This window comes from Prorops nasuta, unplaced genomic scaffold, assembly GCF_024137725.1.
Source record: "Prorops nasuta isolate Cenicafe-Biocafe unplaced genomic scaffold, Cenicafe_Pnas_1.2 PNAS00009, whole genome shotgun sequence".
Lineage (NCBI taxonomy): Eukaryota > Metazoa > Arthropoda > Insecta > Hymenoptera > Bethylidae > Prorops > Prorops nasuta.
In genome coordinates this window covers 4,251,224-4,267,768 of record NW_027116806.1, presented here as the reverse complement: position 1 = coordinate 4,267,768, position 16,545 = coordinate 4,251,224, and the positions used below count along the sequence as shown (strand labels likewise).

Here is a 16,545-nt window from a genome sequence, read left to right as displayed (position 1 = left end):
AAAATGTGGCTATTTCCATACAACAGACCCCCGGCAAATAACTTTTCTGTTACCATTTTATTTTTTTTTTCGAAATTTAAAATTTTGCCACTAAAATATATATTCTTGCCTAACATTTTGATTTCTCTAATTTTTTCAATAGGATTATTATATTTTACTTCATTATTTACGCTAGATAATTTTTATACTTGACGCCTTTTTTTACAGGCGAAGATTGTTTTTAATGGGATTTAGACTATCATAACTGAATAAAAGATAAGATCACCCACATATTGTTTAGTAAAAAGAAACTTACTGTTTGCGAAATTATAAGCAGCAAATTGGTGTTACAAAACACTAAGGGCGGTATTAATAAACCGGACTAAGCTGGAATTTTAGCTTAGCAATTACTTAAGACGAAGAACGAGCTAAGTATTGCACTAAAGGTTAAAGTGAGACAATTGATCTTAGCTAAGCCTGCCCCAAACTTAAGTTCAGTTTATTGATACTGCCCTAAACCTTTCCAGGGTCACTAATAATGTTACATACTACAGTCTTGCCCTCGAAGAAATGACTAGATTATTAAAATTTCGTTATGTAAAAGTATACGCTCATATATATAATTTGTTTTTTTTTGTATGGAGGATATACATCTGGAAAAATATCAAACAAATTTTTTGCTAATAAAAGTATATATTTAAATACAACAGTGGATTACTTATAAATATGAATGCATAAAAATAAATAATTGTTGCCGGCATACATATTGCCAGTTATCCAGGTATTTTGTTACAACAAATTTGAAAATGTTCTTATTTTGTAAGCGTCGTTATCGCCAAGCCTAAAATTTCATCTTATGTACCACCAGAAAACCTATCTCAAAACAATCCCTTCCCAATATTAAGCTAGGCCAAGGTTTAGTAGAATAGGTCTGCCAAAACAGTAGTGAACACATTCAATGCTTAACTTTAACCCCGTTCAACTATACAATTACCTTATACATAATTAGTTTCTATTATTATTAGCAGAAGAGAGCAGAGAAGCTAGATGGATTCTATGAACATGTGGTAAGTTGGGATTACGCAAGTCTATAAGTACCCTCACATGACTACTAGTCTTGAATCTTTTTAGCTCCCAAATTCAGGTGGGTCATTTGTAAAACATAATTCAAAAAGGTTAATAATGAACACCAGCACAAAAATGTGCAATTATATTTCATCAAAAAAATAAAAAATGCTTTTACATATATGATAAAGACAGAAGATACCTAACAGCATTGTCTAATCTGCTTAACGGGATCCCTCACGCCTACTTTATCGACAGTTCAAGTCAATAAACAATTCGTTTAATAAAAGTAAAATGCGAAGCAAATTGAACAATCGGGCGTTTGTTGGACAATGTGCCAGTCCTAACGAGTCAAACGAACTTAAAAACACTCCAATTAGTTGCAAAATAACGCTGTACCATTGTGCCGCGTTCTTGAAGAGAGGTTACTTTTGGTTATTTCCACTTCAAGAACGCGGGACAGTGGTACAACGTTATTCTTCATCCGATTTGAGTTTTTTTAAGCTCGATTGACTCGTTAGAATTGGCACCTTGTCATAAAGAAGCCCGTTTATGCAATTTGCTTCGCTTTTGACTTTTATTAAACGAATTGTTTATTGACTTGTACTGTCGGTAAAGTACGCGTGAGGGATCCCGTTAACATTCTTATTTTTCTAATTAGGAACTATTTCACCGTTTTTTCCACCAATATGAAAGATTAATGTAGCAATAGAGTAATCTAGATTCTCCAATTTCTGTTACAAGTTGAGGTTATCAGTTGTACCTAATAATAAATGTCTATATATGAGTTGATAAGTGCATCCACAAAATATTTATATCCGACAAAGTCCAACTCATACTTTTTGCAAGAATACCTCATTTATTTCATTAAAGTACTCTAATATCAATTCACCTTGAACTATGTGTGTAAATCACATTTCCACTATTCTGCTTTCTTTGCTAAATGGGATTTCATTCTTCCCCAAGAGTTAAACCACTAAGATCACATTTCGCATTAACATGCTTCTTTATTTGTTTCTAGCGAGTTCCTTTTGGAAAGTTGGTTTGTAACTTTAGGATGAACAGATTGGCCTTGAAAATACCAATGCGAAAGAATCTTTTTAACTGACTCGTAAGAAGAATATTCTTTGAAACTAGTCGGTAGTCCTTTCAACTGAATCGTCAACTTATCAAATTGTTCCATTCACTTATTTCTAGATTGAACGAACATTGAAGGCTCATTTCGAAATTCGTCAATCTGAGGCCCTATGCTTCTTGATAAACACCGAACGGACATGTTTAAAATCTTTTGGAATTTTCTTGAATAAAAATCTTGCTGCAGTCTACTCTTGACACTTGACGGGCTATCTGTTCTTCATATTCCAAAGTATTCTTGTCCTTAGAAACCCCGTCTTTTTTCTTCTTCGCTTTGATAAATTTGATCTGGCACTACTGCAAATTCTGTGAAGATTCTTCTAGACGCTGCTTACCTCCCGCAAGTTTCATTTCTTCTCAAACATTCAAGGTTCATGTTGTTCTTGTCTCGATTATTTTATTTTGAACAGAAGCAACTTGCATGCGTATTTCTCTATCCTTTCGTTCGACAATTTCGTTAATCAAGACCCATTCTCCTTCGATATTATCCAAATCTACCCACGATGGTGGAAAAGGGAATTTGTTACATTCAAGGAACTTATGACCTTTGTTATAAATATCCATCTGTTCCTCCCACGCTCTCATATTTTTTTTCAACAAATTAATGTAAGTTATAAATCTTACATTATTCGATCCAATTGCATTTTTGTTTGATTCCTGTTGTAAAAAGTTTCGGTATTTTAATAGCTGATCAGTGAAGGTTGATATTTCATTACCTAAAAGAATTCCAAACATACATAAAATTTCCTTGTGCAAAGAATCGTATTTAAGAGAGACTTTACTCTGTAGTTTTGCCAAATTAATAATGACAGGGCCAAATTGTCGTTTGGTACTAAAAGTATCGAAGGTATGCTTGGAATTTTTAATGTTGTTTAAACAACTCATCCATAAATTAATATCTTTGCCAAGTTTCCTGTAAAGATTATTATCAGGCTGAAGATCCAAGAGAGCTTGATAATGTAGCCATTCATCAACATAATCAGCAATGTCCTTTATTTTCGATTCAACAGCCTCGTAAGCTGCTTCCAAAGATTGTTTTCCACCTGGTAATTTTGTTAGCAAGTTCCTATACGTTCCAGATTCTTGCTTATCCAACCTTACTTGGTATCTCGTACTCTGAAGACGAACTTGGGAAGTGACGATAGCTTGCCAAGCAAACAATTGCTCCATTATCTGAAATCTGGTATCTTCGATGCTCGGATGCAAATAAATTTTCTGATTCGTGATTCTCATTTCTTGAATTTGGTTCTGTATCTTGGGATACCCACCAGATTTGCGTTCCGAATGGTGGTTTATGGCATCCGTGTCTATACTGAAATCGATTACTTTATTTTGTCCTGTAAGAACGTTTTCCCAGGCCTTGATACCAGCTTCCAGCCTTGCAGCTAGAATTTTGTCAACCTCTTCATCTAATCTGGCGACCCAAATGTGCAAATTTGAATAATTTTTCGAAGCAAGCTCATCGACAGATTTTTGAATCTTCTTAAGAATATTCGCAAATGTGTTGGCTGAATAAGGACAGGTTTCCAAAGATCTAACGTCCACTACCAGCTGTTCCTCGACTACCAAGAGATCCTCTACTTTTTCTTGGAAAGACACTACTGTATCGGAAAATTGTTGGACATACTGGTCAAGCTTAAAGCTTTCCCAGAATAGATCGAAACCCTGAAAACGAAAGTTTAAAATATTTATCCGAGTTAAATTTGTTGATTAAAAAATTATTTAACTCACCTCGGAAATGAGAGTCAAAACGTCTTTACGCATTCCAGCCACTAGTGGAGTAATACTGGCCTTGTCTTTGATCTGTAAAACATCAATTTCGTTTCAAAATTTTTGTAAAAATAACTGATGAACGATTGGAAAACAGATATACAACATAAAGTTCGACTTGCCATTCAAAAAATAATGGAACTGCCAAATGCAAAATGATAAGTCCCTTTATAATAAAAAGAATATTGATTAAAAATTCTGGGCAGGTAACATTAGATCTAAGCTATACGGCCTTTGTAAGCAGATTACTGAAATAAACTCTAAACCTGAAGGAAAGGAGATAATGAAGAAAATAAACTTGTAGAATTTGTGCTACATTGACTAAGCAGGCAGACAATGACTGCAAGTTTGGGTAAGATGCATTATATTCCTGGAAGCTTCGAAATCTACCTTTAATGCGGGACAGTGGGGACTCCGATTGGTAAGCTAAAATATTGGAGATCCATGGGATTAGATTCTTAATTAATCTAGTTTGCATCTGAAACCTGTCACTATACCCTAGTATTGTTTTTTTTTCGCTATTAACTATAGTAAGTATATGACTCTTTCTATGTTATCTATTAAATATAAAATTTGTTAGTTTGCAGAAAAATGTAAAATTCACCTTTTCCAAAGTCCTTTCGTAAGTCCTGATGCTCTCAATGAGGCTGATGGCAAACGGATAAACATAATTGACCTGATGAGCCTTGTTCACGATAGCTTGTGGCACACGAAACCCTAGATTTCTTAAATTTCTCACTTCTTTCGAAAGAGTGATAATCTCTGGCAGAAAATTTACTTTTAATTTCAATACGCTTCCACCTCCGTCCGTTCTGGAACGAACACTCTCTATGGTGAAAATACATCCAGCTACAACAAGATTTTGTTGCTGCACCTTTCTAGCCCAATCATCAAAGATTTCCTGCGTAGATAATTTCATCCTAAAACTATCCCCATCTGCTTTCACCTTCCGTCCTTCAATATGATCCTCCCATCCCTTTCCTGACAAAAATGAAGTAAATAAAAAGACAAATTAATAAGAGTTGCGAATTATAAGTTAACGAAATACGACAAAAATATTTCGAGTAAAATTACCTAACACATCTTCCACACGTTTCAAAGACATCGTTAGCTGATAGTCAATCTGCTTAGCCCAAATGATAGGTCCAGTAACAGGTGGTAAGCCCCTGACTAAACTCATCTTACAACATTTGCTACCTGCATATTGGGCCTTGAATTTTTCGTGAAGAGCCTCAATGTCCTCCTTCACTCTTTGTATGAGTTGAGTCTGGTATTCTCTAATGCCTCCTCGAATGTATGGTCGAACGGATAAGAGTGCATTAAAATGGGAAAATATACGGAACTTTTCGTTAGCATTTTTAGCAGTTCCTAATCGATCTCTCAAATGCGTCGTTATTCTATTCTCGACCCTTTCGATACGTTCTTGGTATCGATTAACAGCAGCATCCCAGGAATCCAGACCTTTCTTCGTAATATCAAGGCAATCCAACTCTGTTACGTTCTCATAAGCTAGATTAACTTCGCTAATAACATCCGCATTAGCTGCGTGAAGAGCAAATTCAACCTTGATATTGTTGTTATTCGCATTTTTCGAGCTATTACTGTTTTGCCGGATGGTTGGTCTAAGCACACGAACAATAGCAGTACTTAACAATTCGTGCTGTCTCCTGAAATGTCTCATGTGCCCCATTCGAGTCTGGAGTTTCTTGTGAGCTAAAAACACTTCCCGAACCATTTTCACATGCTCGTCCCATTTCTTCCTCACAATGTCTCTCAATAATCCTGTAAAGTTGTCATATTCATTATCCCACGTTGTAAACACATCGAAGCATTGGCTCATGACTTTTTCGAAATCGTCAAAAGGAATGTGCATCAGTCTTCGCGATCCTAGAACCTTTAATAGCTGCTGTCCTAGGTCTCTTGAAATAGCTTCTATCAATCTTAAAACTCGTTGTATCGGATATTTGCTGATTCGAATCTTTCTCAAGTGGGTGAAAATCGGTTTAATACTTGCACTAATTCTCTCGAAGTCTGTTGCTGATTGCAAGCCATTTATCGGAAAATCTTCCATAAGAGGAAGGTAATCGTTTACAGTGGCCAAGGCTTCTTTCAATCCTGTATCTGTATCAAAGCTGACAGTTGCATGAAAGCGTTTTCCATGCTTCAGGATATCCAGAGTCAAAGTAATTTCAATACTGTTTCTCTTTTCTTGAATATGATAAAGCGCTCTTTTCAAATTTAGCCAGAAGGAAATTTCTTGCAATGCAGTTCCAGATTCTAGGTCCCAATTTAATTTTGTTACCTAAAAAAATAATTTCTTACATGCATATATTTTTAATTGAATTTAGAACGAAATAGCAAGATTTACCTTCTGGATTTCTCTAATCCATTTATTGACTCCATTCTGTAGCTGATTCAAGAATGTCGAATCTTCCACTTTACCTCCAAAGTCAGCAACTTTCGGCTTCCTATTTTCCTCTGAGCATTGCTTAATTATTTGAGCTACAAATAGATGTACAGGCAACGAAATTTCTGGTATATTTGTATTTTGCTGTAAATGCAATAATCCCATTTCCAATTCTGCAATGGCTTTCTCTGCAAGTGGTGCCATTTTGTTACCATCCTCATCAGCACGACCAGTCGCTTTTACATAACTATTAAAATAAAGTACCATGGCATTGCTGATTGCACGTAACGTTTCATAAGGTGATCTACCTGCGAAAGTAACAAGTCTTAACTGCGAATGTATAGATTTATCTGCTTCTACAACGGTTCCACTTTTAGTTAGAACTAAGAAGGACATTTTAGGATTTGTAAAATGTATCTCATTTGAAATGTAGTATACAAAATTATTATTTTCCTTATCTGTCTCTCCACTGTCATCCCCTGAAAAAAAAATGCTTTTATTAGATTTGCTTTCCTTAAAAAAAGAAAGAAAAATCAGCTGGAAATCAATACTTCAAGAAAAGAATATTTCTTGTCAACAAGTAACAAAAAAAACTATAAATTACTGCATTTATTTATTTTGATAACTGAAATATTTCAGTGATTAAATTCAAATTGGAATCTCTAAGAATAAATGAATTAATATTGCTGCGATCAAAATGCATAAAAATATTCATCAAATAATTTAGGAATTGAGAATTAGTTTTACCGTAACTTCGTTATACCTACCGGTTAAATAAAGGAGGGGAGGGCAGAAGATGACGTTTTTTGACTATATCGATTTCGACGGGAGTCACCCGATCAAAAAATTTATATGGAGATGCTAGGTAATTCATAATAGTATATGCACATTTCCTGTTTAATTCAGTAGAGAGTGGGGCAAAACGATCCCTCTGAAGAAAAATCCATCGTAGTGCGGCTATTATCGATTTTAACATAGCAAAAATTTTGTGTAACGACGATCACATATTGCTTTACATTTCAACGTAATCACCAAAATTAAATTGTTAAAGATGCGCTCTATAGTAATCAATTTAAAGCAAACTTTACAAAAAGATCATTTTACCCCACGAGTAAGGATAAAATAATCTCATTCCAAATAATTTAAATTATGATCTTATAACTATAGATACGATAGAAAAAAGCTATAAAATTTTCAAATAAAAAGGTAGAAAAGCATATTTTAATGCTAACATTCTATTCTTTTTTTATATGAAACAACACGTGTTATTCAAGTATAATCGCTTCAGCATAAAAAGAGTAAAAAAAGTACATACATTGAATTCAACCTTCTTAATAAATGTCGTTTTTAAACCGTTTGTCGTTTATAAAATTCATTTTGGTTACCATCATTATCATCGTTATTACATTTTGAGTCACGGTCTGTTTTTACCTATAAATCCACTAAGGGATTGTTTTGGCCCACTTTCCTTTACCATATTGTAAACAATAATATTCTCCTCTTCGTCCAGAAAGCGAGAAGGGGTCGCGTTGGCCAAAGTAATCGAAAGAGATTATTCAATAAGAAAAAATAAAGGAGCGTGATGATACCTTTTGCAGAACTTCTTTGGATGTAGAGTGTGCTGATCTGAGAGTCACTAAGGAACTCTCGGATAGATTCTTGATTTTTTTCATCCTCCAGTGCCAAATTGAAATCTGAAGGAACTGTATCTTCGCCAGGCAAAAGTATGGCCACCACTTTCCTCAGGTAATTCGCGAATTGCGAATACTCCACTGTCTCCACGATTGCCACATTCTGTAATTCTGAGGGGGGTTCCCCGAACCCGACCAGCGAGTCTCCCATGTTTCTTTCTTTCCTTGATTAACGATTAATGCTGTTAAATTTTCGGTCTCTTCATTCAAGGCTAACCTGGCTTTCCTCTACTCCTTTCACTGTATCTTCATCACTAATTTAGAGACAGCATTATAACTCGTAAAACCTGCGGGAAATTTGTTCCTTTAATTTCATTTAGCATTTTATATATAAATTAACAATTGCGTGTTTAATTTATAGAACTCAAGATGACCTTTGTGTACCCTTTAGTGTACGTTTCAAGGTTTAACCAATATTTTCATTGATTATATAGTCTTAAACATGATAAAAATAAATGTATACCGCGTCTTTTCTTGCCTCGCTTAGTTTTCGAAAAAAAAAACAGCATTATTTTGAACACCTTGTTATGTGTACATAACGATAATATTCGAACACTATTATTTATTCGCGAAAATGCTCGATCAAAAACGAAATATATCGCAATGCACTTAGATCTGGTAGGACTTCGAAAGACTCGTTGATAATTATTATCCGATAATATTAATTTTTTATATAATTTCTGTTTATTGCAATGTGTATATGTAATTCCATAAGCTGTTCATGGTAATCAATTGGAGAGGCATGTTTCAACTGACTGTCGAACAGGATATTTGGCAAAAAAGGAAGTTATATTTATCTTGAATTTGAGTATCTGCACTGGTGCTTACTGAATATATTTCTATCTTTTTATTATTAATGTGAAGGCAGAGAATAGATATATATTCAGTGTACACTAGTGCTGTAGGGCTATTTTGTAACTTATTTTATCGACTAATTTCGGTACGTGTAATGAAAAATGTGTATAGATATATCGGCACCGAAAATTTTCGTTAATGTAGTTACAGATTACGGCGTCAAGTATCCCAATACGCGATAAACATTGTATGAAATAGAGGTCGTCGCTTATACTCTATGTTGACAGACGCGCAAATATATATACACACACACAAGTTTTGGAAAAAATTGGTTTATATAAAATAAACCATAAACCGAAAGATTGATAAGAGATAATCTCGTCGATCTTACCTGCGAGTCTCCGCGATGGTGAATCCTCTTTTCTGATGACTGCTTCACTGTAAATCAATACATCTTTCGATTTCCACTGAATGCAACGGTACACTGTGACACACACTAGTTTACCCGACTCAGTATGATCAATCACTGAGTGATTGGCCCATAACAACACGCTATGACCAGGCTCGAAACTTCTTGCACATTTCGGACATTTTCCGAGACCGATGCTGGGATACTCCCCACGACTAATACACTGCGACTGACGACGCATTGTAAACGCCCGCAGGTTCTGGTACAAAAAGCGGTATCATTTTATTACTAATCTGTTAGCAGGAACTGACAAATCAGGTTCTGTTTCAAATATGATGCTGTAGGCCCTGTAGGCGATAATTGAACTTTTAAATACAACCGCGTAAATTTATATAGGCGATCTGAGCGCTATAGGCGGGAGATTAACGGGATCCCTCAAGCCATCTGTAACCAACATTACGGAACGAAAAACGAGGGAGAATTGTCCAGCGCTATTTTTCGACCTATTTCATTGTTTTTGCCATTTTGGGCTTGTTGGAATCGTTAGGGTACAGCATATGCGCAGCTCTCGAGCTTAAATACAATGTGATCAAAATTTTACTAGCGAGAAACGCTCCGTGCGAGGTGGCCATCTGGCGGCGTTGTGCCGAGATGGAGAGGCTGGAAATTGGAATTGAGACGGAAAGTGCGCTGGAGCGAGGCGCGGCCCGACCCGGACCCGGACCGCTCACACCAACGCATTTCCGATCCCTACACACTCTGCTATAATTCTTTTTTATTTTCCCACCAACCATACCTGCAAATATAAAACAAAAGAATTTTATAATATTTAAAACAATACAAATATTATATCAATAATCTAATATGTATTGACATGATAGCTAACTTAGGCCTATTTAATTTTTGTTTGACATTTCGGGACGATTCGATTTCCCAAAGTGTACGTAGAAGGAGATAGTTGCTTCTTAACGGCCCCTCCAACTTTATTGTCATTTTTACCGTAATTATCGGCCAAAATCGTATCTCCTTCGCGAGCGCGCGAATGTTACTATACATATACGTAACCCTTTTCGAACGGCGATCTGCGCGTGTTGTTTCTCGTATATTTCGTAAAGTAACACATGCGACATCTACGGGAAATACAGGAATTCTATGGCTAACCGCCATGACAGCTGATGCTCTGTGAAGTAGAACTTGACGTTTAATCGGAACATGACATTTTGCAAATATAATTCCAACAAATGGCAGACTCTTTTTTCGGTTTTGATACAACACTTATGGTATGTATTATAATCTATTACGTAATCTCATTGAATTTTGTAAGTATAGACGCTAATACGAGAGAAAGAACGATATAGATACGATGGAAATTTTACTCCAACAATCGCGTCCCGTTTTACCTTAGAATTACCGATATTCTTTACATTAATTTCAATTTCGATTAAAATAATTCAGCAATGGTACGTTGGGTTGTTCCAAAGGTAAAAAAACAATAATACTTGTAATATACAAACTTTTTTTTGCCACAGCCTATGATTTGCAAAAACAAACCTTACTTTGTCTTATAGAGGGCAATGGAGGTATGTAGCATAACCTCACTTTTGTTTCATTAAAATTTACAGTCAATAACATGTGACAGTTAATTGGCATTATTTGTCCAAAATCTTATTGGAACTTTAAATAATTCATTTATAAATTTTATTTCGTTTGATTAAAGAAGAGGATGTTAAACCAACTTTTTACTTCCCACATGTTCCAATCAAAAGCTTCCATTAAAGAAAATCGTTTATAATAAATAGGATAGCAGCTTAGATGGGCTTGACTGTCCATTAGAAGATGATGTTACTGAAGAAGAGGAATACGATGCATTAAACAATGAAACATTTGGTTCTGAAGCGACTATTGGAGACTGGGAGCAAGATCATGAAAAATTGGCCCAGATCACCGAGTCCAGTCGTGCGCATAATAATGTTTTAAATAAGGTAGAGTATCTATATTACTGTACTCTTCAAACCACTGAATATTTACAAAAGAAATTATTATTTCAGAATGGTGTAAATGTGGACATAGAAAATAGTTTGTCACACTTAGTCTTAGATGAAAAAGAAGGAACTGTTCCCAAACCTGGTGTATGGGATAGTCCATCTCAATATGCTTTGCCAAAATTTCAGCCGGTACCAGCATTTTCTTCCCCCTTGAAAAATGTGTGTACTGTTGAAGAATTAGAAAGAGGTCTCATTGGTAATAGACCCCCACCTGGTCTTAGTAAACCTTTACAGCCATTACAACCACAAAAATCAGATGGATCAATTTTTTTTGATACATTGTCTTTGAATGAGAAACTTAATGGCCTACCAGCTCCACCTCGTTTTCCACCAGGTTTTCCACCTGGACCACATCCAGTTGTTATACCTCCTAATATAAGACTACCGCACCCTCAATTCATACAAAATCCTAGATTATTACCCAGTAAGTTTCATTAATTATAATAAATTCATAATTCTCTAATAAAATTAAGTTCTAATTTATTATAAAGGATTTTTAATTTACATACATACATAATATTTTAGATCAAGCTGGTAATGTATTAAGATATCCCCTCCCACCACATTTGATGTTGGCACATGGTACTCAAAGACAATTACTTCATGGTCCTCCTGGTACAAATTTTCCTGTGAGTATCATAATTTATGTGAAAAAATGTTGCAAATTGCCTATGTTATCCAATGAAATTCTTACAGCAGCCTCCACATCCAAATGTGGCTTTACCACGATATGTGCGCGATCATCCCATGATTCCATTGTTTCCTAATAATCAGAATAACCATCAACATTTTTCCCATGGTGTAAATCAAAGAGCACAAAACCCAACTTTTCATCGCCGTGATCAACAGGTCAATCATCAACCCTTTTTTAAGAATAATCAACACTACATTCACAATCATAATCGAAATAACCAGTTGTATCATGACTATCATCAAGGTAAATGGAATAACACTCAAAATATTAATGGAATAAACATTTCCAATGGTTATGATGAATACGCTGGTCTTATGAGCACTCGTGAAAAACAATGGTTAACCAATATCCAGTTATTACAATTAAATACAAATCAACCTTATATCGACGATTATTATTACACTGTGTTTTGTGATAGACAAAATAAGAAAAATGAAAATAAGAGTCAAGATAAAAAACAACAAAATAATGGTTTCCATAGAGAATCCAGGTTGGACATTAACAAATTATTCATGGAATATTTTTCAGTTTTTCTTTAATTTAAATACCGTTATTATTATTATTATTTCAGAGACAGGGATCAATCCCATACGATTTCTAAAGTTGTATATACACCTACACAATTTGAGAATTCACTAGGAAAATTACAATGTGGTAGTGTAACAGCACCACGCAAAATCATTGACATGGATGTTGTTCCTAATAGTGACCCTCAAAATACCATAATCATGCAGCAAAAGGATAGTAAAAAAACTCGGCAGCTTCTTCTAGAGATTGAAAGGGTAAGTGCTGTAAAAATAATACGGCTCTAGCACAAATGAATTAAAATTATCTTTTTTTTTAGCTTTATACACTTCAGCTAAAGCTGGAAGACATAAGCAATCCCCTCGCGTTGCTTAGCGAACAACAACAGCAGCAGCAACAAGAAGAGGGGGAATCCGAAACAGAAACGCAAACCGAAACTGTTAAAAAAACTGCACCTGAAATAATTATTATGATGTGGACACCACTTTTATTACTAATTCAAGATGATAAAATAGCCAGTATGCTAAGTATTCGTAAGGCAAAGGTAGTTATAAAATTTAAAATATAATTCCTATTGATTGTGTTATAAAAAGAACATTGTTCTCTAATACGTTTACATTTTTTGTAGATGTTGTTATTACGATTTTTACCTTTTCTCGATGTAAAAGAATATAGTAATCAATTGGGAGAACTATGGACTGGAATTTTTCATGGATTAGCAATAATAGGTCGCAGAGACTCCCACTTATTATTCAATTTTTATCCTGAGTTTCAGAAATGGCTTAGTAATATTTCAGACTTTAAGATCGTTCTTAGATTAGCAAAATCACTAAACGATTCTGCAAGCCAAGCGTCAAAAAATAATAGTTTAGCATTTGCCCTTGCAAATAAGGTAAGTTCTTTTAATTATTATGCGGTATTAATGTAAAAAAAAGTATAATACATTAATCTTAGATTTATTTTTAATATATCATTTCAGTTTGGTATATCTGCTATAGCTTCAATGATTGTACAAGCAGAAACTTTATTTCCAGCAGAAGAATCTTTAGTAAATGAATGGTCGACGTTCATAAAAAATGTTGACGAACTAATAGATGACTCAATGCCTTCTGACATACCCTATGACCCAATACAGGAATCTTTATTAATCAATCATTTGAAACGAATTTCCGGGTTAAAAAGTGAAAGGTACTCGACTTTACTACTCTTATTTACTCAAGCCAATCATTCACGATAGTCCAAAATTACTAGAGTAATTTTTGACTGGTTTTCTTTATACTTTTAGTTCATAAGATGAGCGACAAAATAGGTATAACAAAGAAATAATATGAAAATAAAGATATTGTAATATTTCATTAATTATTCACGTTGATAAAATTTATATTCAATATTTGAATTTATTTACGTTCTCATGTATATTACAAATTTAAGCTTTGTGATAAAATACGCAAGCTATATAAATAACTTTTCAAGTATAAATTGTCATCAATATAGTTAACTTAAGTTTATAGACCTAACTGTAGGATAGATAACGTTATACAATTACGACAATGTACTATGTTTTGGATCACGCCGAATCATGTGTATAATTAGTAGCTAGTGTTTTATAAATATCTTTTAAATGCAAAATATGCTATAATGAAGGTATCTTATACATTTTAAACTGCACTCCTAGTTTTGCATTTCTATAAGTTATATAGGTATAAAACGATGCACAAGTAAATATTCATTGGTGGAAAAATATTTTTAGTAAGTATTTCAAGAACCTAATAGAATAACGCAAGACTTATTCTTCAGTTTTCGACGTTGAGATTAGAGTAAGAGATCTGATGAAAATATCTCTCTGTCATATTAATATTTAAGAGAGTTTAAATGACAATTATTTGAATTTGGATTCATCATTATCCACTGCCAGTACATATTTTGTATCATTTTAAGTAGAGAACGATTTCCTTTTGTTTGATTCCCAAAAATTGAAATATCAACACCAATGATGAAGGAATGTGCATTGAAAACTGTTAAAAAGTATAATTTTCATTGTCCTATTCAGAAGTGAAAAAAATCTAAGTTTGAGGAAAAGTATATTTTCGTTACCCCCATATATATTGTTATTTTATTTTGAATACAATAATTAAATTATATGTAGAAATGTATTTCCACTTTAGAACACAAATTATTCAATTTTTAATAATAAAATGTATTTTCATAAAGATAACATAAAATTACTGTCAACTATAATAGTGTGTAAAAATTTAATTTCAATTAAGCAATCCAAAATATAAAAGAATATGTTTTATAAAGAAAATTTAAAACGATTACCATAATGTTGCAGTTAACAGTAAAACACTTTTTCAATGAACTGCTCGCTATATGTTACTGAACAAATAATGCTAATAATAATAATAATATAATAGCAAAAACAGTTATAATAATATATGCAGTAATTGCATACATTTGTAAGCAGAGAGAAAGTGTTACATCGGTTTTTATATTGTACACTATATTAGTAAGTAAAGTTAGTTTCTATAATTATCAATATAATGTGCGTGTGATAAAAGTGACATTACTTAGCTAAACAGTGTAAGAGCTTTGCAAGCTAGAAACAACTTTTTTAAATTTAATTAAAATGAAAATCATGTTATAAATTTCAATAGCAACATAATCTCTTTCTACATATGCTCCGTACGAATTAAAAAGTTTTTATCTAAAATAAAATAATAGCACGGCCTTTGATATACTGTGTATATTAGTTGATTTAATACAATATAAATTACACGTTTCAGTATGTATATAGCAATCTTAATTTAAGTAAAAAGGAATATTTTCTAATTAGATGCAAAAAAAATTTTTTCTCTTCTAACATAGAAAACAATATTTTTCTCCCTATAATATAAATATAAATACATTATAATTTTTTATAATTACAATAGTTAAACTTAGGATTTATACAAGCATGATTTATAAACAATGTGTTGTTGCATTGCCATTGTAATTATAGATCATAACAAATAGCCGTGAGTTTATTTGGATATGCCAACTTTTGCTAAAACTTGCTATATTCATCTGTAATTAGGTTACTAATGCTTAACAGATATCATTCTAACTCTGGTTTCATAGCTTTAAATATTTCTCTCATCATAACGAAGCTTTAACATTTTCCGATTATGATATATTCATAGAAATAAAACTAAATGTCACTTCTATATGTAATTTCTTTGTAATTTCAAAAAGTGTATAAGGGGAAACGAATTGACAATGCTATTGCTATGGCACTCTGTTGTTGTTGCATGGAGTGAATACTTAAAGTGGAATATATTAATTTTTTTTTTCTCGTATTTTCAAATAGAAATTAAATTTATATCAAATAATATTAATAATTGCTGAAAAAAAATGTTATTAATTATAAACGTAAGTAAATTTTTGGATAAATATGACTAAAAGATTTTTTAATAGCTTATTGCCCATCACATAAAATAATCCTAATGAAGCGCAATTTATACCATCCGCGATCGAGTACATGCTCTGCTACTTTATAATTTTTATTTACTTTAATTGTTATACATCTATCTGATTCATCATCTATTTGAATGGTTAAAAGCTTATACTTATAGGAAATTATATAATCACACAATTTATATTTGTCCGATATCATTCTTTATTACTCCACTACATTAGTTTATAAGTACAATTTAAATTAAATTCTCTCTACAAAATTATCATTATATATTTTAAGTTTTTGAACACATGTAAAATTAATCTTAATTTTGATATAGTTTTACAAGCGAAAAAAGAATTATATAATTATATTACCCTTAAAGTAGTTGAATAAAAATCAATCGTATTATATATATATATATATATATAATTTTCATAAAGGTATTATTATTATTGCTTATAAATTGAAGCATGACAAAGGCATTATTAATAAAAAATTTTATAATTAAATAATTCCTTTGTAAATAAATTATTAATTATTATAAAATAACATCAGCTATAGTCTTCGAAAATTAATCGAATAAATTATATAGGGA

At 32.9% G+C, this 16,545-nt stretch overlaps 2 protein-coding genes across 9 annotated transcripts; one reads left to right on the top strand and one right to left on the bottom strand.

The window, feature by feature from the left end:
- Positions 1 to 664: 664 nt before the first annotated feature.
- On the bottom strand, positions 665 to 9,757 carry LOC136776407 (dynein heavy chain, cytoplasmic-like). 6 transcript variants are annotated; one of them, XM_066731910.1, is made up of 8 exons: positions 9,233 to 9,756; positions 7,945 to 8,333; positions 6,317 to 6,834; positions 5,023 to 6,250; positions 4,553 to 4,929; positions 3,910 to 3,981; positions 2,961 to 3,843; positions 665 to 2,894 (listed from the first exon to the last, which is right to left on the bottom strand). In XM_066731910.1, the coding sequence occupies exons 2-8, from the start codon at positions 8,195 to 8,197 to the stop codon at positions 2,551 to 2,553; spliced, it is 3,675 nt and encodes a 1,224-aa protein (XP_066588007.1). In that variant the 5' UTR covers positions 8,198 to 8,333; positions 9,233 to 9,756; the 3' UTR covers positions 665 to 2,550. The 6 variants fall into 6 exon arrangements, with proteins under 6 accessions (XP_066588007.1, XP_066588006.1, XP_066588010.1 ...); XM_066731911.1 differs by having other exon boundaries at positions 2,661 to 2,835; positions 2,895 to 3,843; positions 9,233 to 9,757; XM_066731912.1 differs by having other exon boundaries at positions 2,729 to 2,835; positions 2,916 to 3,843.
- A 631-nt stretch (positions 9,758 to 10,388) lies between these two features.
- Patr-1 (Protein associated with topo II related - 1) lies at positions 10,389 to 16,309 on the top strand. Of its 3 annotated transcripts, XM_066731445.1 has the most exons (10): positions 10,389 to 10,530; positions 11,050 to 11,232; positions 11,299 to 11,719; positions 11,821 to 11,924; positions 11,992 to 12,479; positions 12,561 to 12,771; positions 12,834 to 13,058; positions 13,143 to 13,406; positions 13,494 to 13,702; positions 13,800 to 16,309. In XM_066731445.1, the coding sequence occupies exons 1-10, from the start codon at positions 10,492 to 10,494 to the stop codon at positions 13,804 to 13,806; spliced, it is 2,151 nt and encodes a 716-aa protein (XP_066587542.1). In that variant the 5' UTR covers positions 10,389 to 10,491; the 3' UTR covers positions 13,807 to 16,309. The 3 variants fall into 3 exon arrangements, with proteins under 3 accessions (XP_066587542.1, XP_066587541.1, XP_066587540.1); XM_066731444.1 differs by having other exon boundaries at positions 11,995 to 12,479; positions 13,494 to 16,308; XM_066731443.1 differs by having other exon boundaries at positions 13,494 to 16,308.
- The last annotated feature ends 236 nt before the right edge of the window (positions 16,310 to 16,545 follow it).

Excerpts from the sequence above, each read along its gene's own strand:
- LOC136776407 (XM_066731909.1), bottom strand. The coding sequence starts at position 8,197 with ATGGGAGACTCGCTGGTCGGGTTCGGGGAACCCCCCTCAGAATTACAG. Across the intron at positions 6,251-6,316 it reads GGATTAGAGAAATCCAGAAG|GTAACAAAATTAAATTGGGA; the intron begins GTAAATCTTGCT and ends TTATTTTTTTAG. Across the intron at positions 3,844-3,909 it reads TTTTGACTCTCATTTCCGAG|GGTTTCGATCTATTCTGGGA; the intron begins GTGAGTTAAATA and ends TTTCGTTTTCAG.
- Patr-1 (XM_066731443.1), top strand. The coding sequence starts at position 10,492 with ATGGCAGACTCTTTTTTCGGTTTTGATACAACACTTATG. Across the intron at positions 12,480-12,560 it reads GGTTTCCATAGAGAATCCAG|AGACAGGGATCAATCCCATA; the intron begins GTTGGACATTAA and ends TTATTATTTCAG. Across the intron at positions 13,059-13,142 it reads TAAGTATTCGTAAGGCAAAG|ATGTTGTTATTACGATTTTT; the intron begins GTAGTTATAAAA and ends CATTTTTTGTAG.